The sequence below is a fragment of the Dipteris shenzhenensis genome, chromosome 3 (genome assembly GCF_047967505.1).
Source record: "Dipteris shenzhenensis isolate YYH24624 ecotype China chromosome 3, Dip_SZ_1.0, whole genome shotgun sequence".
NCBI classification, from domain to species: Eukaryota; Viridiplantae; Streptophyta; class Polypodiopsida; order Gleicheniales; family Dipteridaceae; genus Dipteris; species Dipteris shenzhenensis.
Window position 1 is genome coordinate 16,655,482 of NC_141598.1, and position 6,000 is coordinate 16,661,481.

A 6,000-nucleotide genomic window follows, 5' to 3' on the forward strand; every position below is an offset into this window, starting at 1 on the left:
GTTAGCTGTGTAAAGAGGCTTAATGAAGGCTAAATTAGAAAGTCCATAATTTGTCAGCTATACATTAGGGTGTCTTTCATGAAAATGGGTTGATGAAACTGGGGCAGTCTTCTGCCTCTTAATAGAGTGGAAACATTCCTGGTTTAATGGAGAAGTAAGCTGTGGGCTCATGCAGGGGAAAAAAGCTACCTGTCATCCTGCGTTTGTTCGAAAGCTTTTGGATCAGAGTGCAGCTGAGTCACGGGTTGTACTTGATGGTCTTAACATTACAAGTCGAGGTCCTGGAACAGCGATGGAGTTTGCACTCTCTATTATTGAAAAGTTTTTTGGGGAGGAGAAAGCTGTAACTATTGCAGAGGCCATGGTGTTCCAGTATCCCTTGTAAGTGCTGCGAAGATAACTACGATTTGAGGTAGCTAGTTCTGGTGGTCAATGCTGGCACGTCATCTGTGTTGCACCTATGTGATCTTGTGTAATTGCTTTTGTGTTGTGGTTTTATTTGCTTAAGGATCACCATCCAGATGCTCTGTGAAATTGCAGGGCAAGTTGCCCTCATGTATTTTCCCTTACGAAGTCTAGTTTGTTAAGAAAGAGCTGTAGAGCCCTCATCTGATAGTGGCAATTATAGTCTTTTGGAGTATAATGATGGTATCACGTGTAAAACAGAAGATGTTCTGGATGCTCTTTTATTGTCGCCTTTGTCTTTTCTTGAATGGTATAAATTTTATTTTAGAGCATTTTATGGATGTGAGTGCAAATATGGTATATTTTCAGAACATCTAAAACTCAGGCTAGATCATCTGTCTGAAAACATCGCATGCTTGCCCTTTTTTCTTTATTCGCAGAATTAGATTTGCATGGGATTTTTAATGTTGAAGATTGCAAATATGATCAGTTTTGAGTGAGTGCAGAAAATTGAATCGGTACGTTAGCTGCCATTTATGTGCACTTCATTGATATAAAGCTTTGACACACCACAGTTCTTGTTTGTGGGGTTATCTCATGATCTTACAACACTCTATTCAGAAGCTTTACTCAGCGTCACTTTGATCTGTCCTTTGCGTCTGCGTTACTTACTGAAACTTTCTTCCATCTTCAATCCTGCTGTTGGAGCTTGTTGGGTGCTTCACATACAGGACTGGTTGCCCCTTCTTTTGGCTTCTGGTGTCATGTCTTGCTCTTCTGCAGCTCCTACTCATGACTCATGGATTGGTCCTCGGTCATTATTCTTGAAGTGCAATCCATCTACTTGATTCCAAAGCCATTTCCATTTTTCACGTGGAATGAAACTTATAAATCTGCAAATATGACTGAAAATGCTATATTTCATTGAATTAAAAAATGGGAAAATTGTGCATTACAAGATGATACTCTTTTTTGTTTGAAAAATTAAGATATTGAGAGTGACTTTTGGCTGCTTGCCTCCATGATTAAAATTCTGTTGGGAAGAATAACAGATGTCAAAGTCCTGTGGTTACTATGCTTTTCTGTTACTTTCAAGATAATAGGCTACCCAGTGCGGTGAATTTGTACAAGCCAGCCAAAGAAACTAAGCTAGGACCACCAGGCAAGGGGGTGTTCTTTAGTGCATTTCAGTGCCTTTACTTGATCAGTGTGTCCAAAAGATGAAAAGTTGTTACAGGATCTTTGGGCGAGACATTATGCACAGGTATGATTTGTCTCATCCCGAAAGGGGGAGACAAGACAGTCCTACGTAATTGGAGACCCATTACACTTCTAGGGACAGCCTACAAGATCCTAGCGAAGACCTTGGCTCTTCGCCTAAAGCCTATGCTGCCAGATATCATCAGAGCTACTCAGACAGGATTTGTCCAAGATCGGAGTATCTTGGATAACATCTTCACTTTTTGGGAGGCCACTCACTGGGCGAAGGAGAGTCAGCAAGAGATTGCAGTTCTTCTCCTCGATTTTGAGAAGGCATATGATAGGGTGGACTGGGGTTTCTTGGAAGGCACTATGAGGAGGCTAGGCTTCAGAGATAGATGGATTTCTTGGGTCTCCTCACTTTACTCCCGCTCTTCTAGCAGGATGGTGGTCTGTGGAGGCAAAGGACCGGCTTTTCAGCTATCCAGATCGGTACGACAGGGATGCCCGCTTGCACCTCCCTATTTTCTTTTCGTAGCGGAGGCTATGGGATACTTTATGTAGGCTACCAATCATGGCGCTTTGGGCCTCCATCTTCCTATCCGGCAGGAGCAGGAGTTTTTGGACACTGAGTTTGCTGACGACATGGCACTGACAGTTAGAGGAGATGCTTATAGTCTCGCTACTGCTGCGGATTCAATTGACAAGTTTTGCCTCGCCTCAGGAGGACTTGTCAATTGGAACAAATCAAAAGGCATCTGGACAGGAGCTCAGCAGGATACCCCGGCTTGGGGAGGAGACAGAGGCTTTGTATGGATTCCCAGAGGCACCTCCAGGAGATATTTAGGTTTCTAGGTTGGCATTGAGGTGTCCCCGACGCAACAGTTTGCCCCAGTGCTTGAGAGCATCCGGAGAAAGCTAGCCTACTGGAGCACGGCTAGACTTTCTTTGGCCGGAAGAGCGCTGGTACTCAACCAGGTTCTTCTAGCGACTATGTGGTACGTTGTGTCATGTTGGTGCTTTCATGCTGACTCGATCTGTCAGGTGAGGAGATTGCTCCAGAACTTTCTGTGGAGTGGTGGTGATGATTCTGAGGACACTGGGGCCAGGGTTTCATGGGATACTATCACTTTGCCCGCCTCGCAGGGAGGACTTGGAGTTCTTGATCTTGAGATGCAGAGCAGAGCCCTTTTAGTCAAACTTCTTGTTAGAGGTTTGACTCCAGGAGATCAGCCGTGGAAGCAATTCCTACTGCATGGGATTCACCAGTGCACCCCCAGAGCAGCAGGCCAGTGGGCAGGAAGAGTCAGTTGGATCTTCTTGACGGACCGGCATTCTTAGCCTTCCTCGCCACTTCTGAAAAGGCTTATTCAGATATGGGATCATTTTCGTCAACACCTCATCAGAGCAGTTCCCTCCTCCAGAGAGGAAATTGCCCGACAGCCACTTTATCATAACCTCTTGGTTCGGTATCAGGGATCTTCCCGTGGTACAAAACTTAGGACTCCCTTGGCCAGATGGCATGCTCAGGGGGTTGTGACAGTTGGAGATTGGTTTAGGGGAGGTGTGGAGATGTCAGAGGAGATTAGAGATAGACACAGGCCACTTGGACAGATTGCTACCACCAGATTACTGATCATGAGAGCTATTCTTCAGGGGTGGAGGGACATGCTTACAGATTCAGCCTATGTTCTTTACTTGGTCAGGTTGTTTTAGTGAGGCTGGGCTATGCATTGGAGTTCGTTTAGGACCGACACCGTTTACTTATTTTGAGACGGACTCCTCTCACAGATTGTATCCCACTCAGCCCTTGGATCGACAGGAGCTTCTTTGGCAGAGAGTCAGGGTCATTGGTTGCCTAGGTAAGGAATGGGCCACAGATCCGTCCAGGTTGACCATTGCAGAGGATCCTAGATGGAGACTTTGTATCTCTCAAGGTCGACCTCTTGCGGAGCTCGACTGGGATCCAGGTGAGTGGGCGTGGCCTGCTCCGATGGCAGGCGCTCGTCCTCTTTCCTTTTTCCAGTACTCTACGAGGGCAGGTTACAGGCTTCAGCAGAGAGACTCTCATCACCTACCATCTGCCTCACAGCATTGGCACGCACAGGGACTTACTGCAGAGCTACTGGACTTACTTTTGGGGCATTAGTAGAGTCAGGAAAGTCTCCTACTTTCTTTGGCTCACTATTCATAGGGATATACCTGTGGGTACTTGGCTTCAGCAAATGGGTAGACCCTCCTTGTGTATGCGTTGTCAGCTTGCAGAGGAATCTAGTAAGCATTGTTTATGAAGCTGTCCCAGCTCTAGAGTGGTTTGGACAGGTATCTTCAGGTTGTTCTCATATGTTACATCTGAGTTCTTTCTGATGACATGGGGGGCTGCTCTTTGGGGGAGAGGCTCTGGAGCCTTTGCTCTCTATAAATCAGAGCCAGGAGACCACGGTTTCTTCATGCAGTGTTGCCAGAGACGGGGTCCCATAGATGTTAGCATCATGGAGCCGCAGGACTTACTTTTGGTACCAGTACTAGCTCAGGATTCTAGGCATACTTCACCTGAAGGGTCAGCCTGGGAGGTGATTTCTAGCATTACCCTATGGCGGATATGGTGTTCGAGATGTTCTTTTGTCCTTGGGGGCCATTTATGCATGGAGGCTGACACTCTTGCTTCCATTTGGGCAGAGATTATCTTCACTCTCAAGAGTCAGTGGGAGCGGTGTACAGGCACCTCTTTGGTAGCTCGTGGGAGACTTTTATCCTTCATGAGGACATGGGACTGCTCATTATTTTTTCATTTGACCCCTTTTGGGATATCGTGGCATTTTAGACCACCACCATGGCTTTTTTGCCACATTGTTGAGGCTAGGGATAGAGTACTTTCTCTCCCACCTGTTGTATGATTCGTTTTGAATGGAATATATCACTTTCTCTTTTAAAAGTTGTGCCCTAGCACTTCTGAGCGTATAAGACTACTAAATAATGAAACCAATGAGAAGAAGAACTGCTCTTCGCTTTGTAACTTCCATTGCACTTGTTGCCTCTTGGCCCATGCTGCTTTAGCCTTGGATCTTACTCCCTCCCCCTCATGGTTGCTCCGCCCTTGTGCTCACTTATTGATTGCCAATTAAGACCTACTTAGGTGCCCATGTGCACAATTGGGCCTTGCATGGTTAAGTCTCTTTGGGTTTTCAATGCATTTGTCTTAGTAATGTTGAGGCCTAGATATGACCATCCACATAATTTATCCCCTCCCAATATTAAGATTGTTTGGAGTATCTATAGTAATGGTGTGCAACCAGGTCTGTTTTGTAGATACAAAGTGTGCTCTACATGCTATGTAGAGGCAGTAGGGGGACTTGGACACTGATCATGAAATTGCTCGTGTAATGATAGTTTGGAAGAAGAGATGAAGTGTCTTTAGAACAAAAAAAATCTGAATTTGTGTGAGTGGATATATTCTGGTCTTACAAAGGTATATATACTTGTTAGTTAGAGGCATGCCTTGCTGTGATATATATTTGGTCTTTTAATTAGGTGAAGGCGGTTTGGCTTGGCATAAGAGGTGGAGTGCTACTCCACATATGGATGGCAACAGACATCATCTTTTTCAACAAGAAAGGCTTACCACTACATTCTAAGACTGCTGGTCAAATAGCTTCCTCACAATTGTATAGTTGTAATAATGTAGTATGTCTCACGAGTCTCAAGGATAGATGGGTGACGAGCAAAGTAGGCCCTCACGTATATTTTCTTTGTGCTAGGAGATTGCTACCTCTCTCTTGTAATCATCGTTAACATACTATAGTCTTTTGTAATCATCAGGAAGGAGGGGGTGTGGGGGGGGGGGGGCTTCCTCCGTGCTGCTCTCTGCCTCTCCTCCTTGCCTTGACTCTCTCTTTGTACTTCTACTCCTCTACGCACTCGCTTCACCTCTCTGCCCCCTTGCCTACTTTTTGCCCTCCTCGCCTCTCTCAGCCTCTCTTCTCTATCCCCATCCCCCCCTCTCTCAGCCTATCACTTCTTATCTCCTCATTCAGCCCCTCTTCTCTTAGCCTACCCCCTCTCCACCCTTCCTTCAGCCCCTCTCCTCTCAGCTAACCCCCTCTCAGCCCCTCTCCTCCCAATTTAACCCCTCTTAGCTCCTCCTTCAATCGCATCCTCTTAGCAACATCCCCTCGTAGTCTCTCTTTTTGCCTCTTCCCTCTCAGCCCCTCCTCTTTCAGTCCTCTAATTATTGATGGACGGAGTTTTATTTGTGTTTGAGTCAGCCTCTCACCTTTGATTGACGGATGGATACCCATTTAGCCAATCCTTGATTGCTTTCATCAACTGCAAGAACCTTGGACTTTCTCAAAAGTTGAGTTATTACATCTCCTAAAGGATAGGGAATTTGAAAGC

At 45.8% G+C, this 6,000-nt stretch overlaps 1 protein-coding gene across 1 annotated transcript in view; it reads left to right on the forward strand.

Moving 5' to 3' along the window:
- LOC147903442 (protein DJ-1 homolog A-like) overlaps positions 1-728 on the forward strand; it is a 56,400-nt gene extending 55,672 nt beyond the window's left edge. Inside the window, exon 8 of the mRNA XM_087398978.1 lies at positions 176-728. Coding sequence (XP_087255104.1) covers positions 176-385 — 210 coding nt within the window. The 3' untranslated portion in view covers positions 386-728. The remainder of the gene's footprint in view (positions 1-175) is intronic.
- The last annotated feature ends 5,272 nt before the right edge of the window (positions 729-6,000 follow it).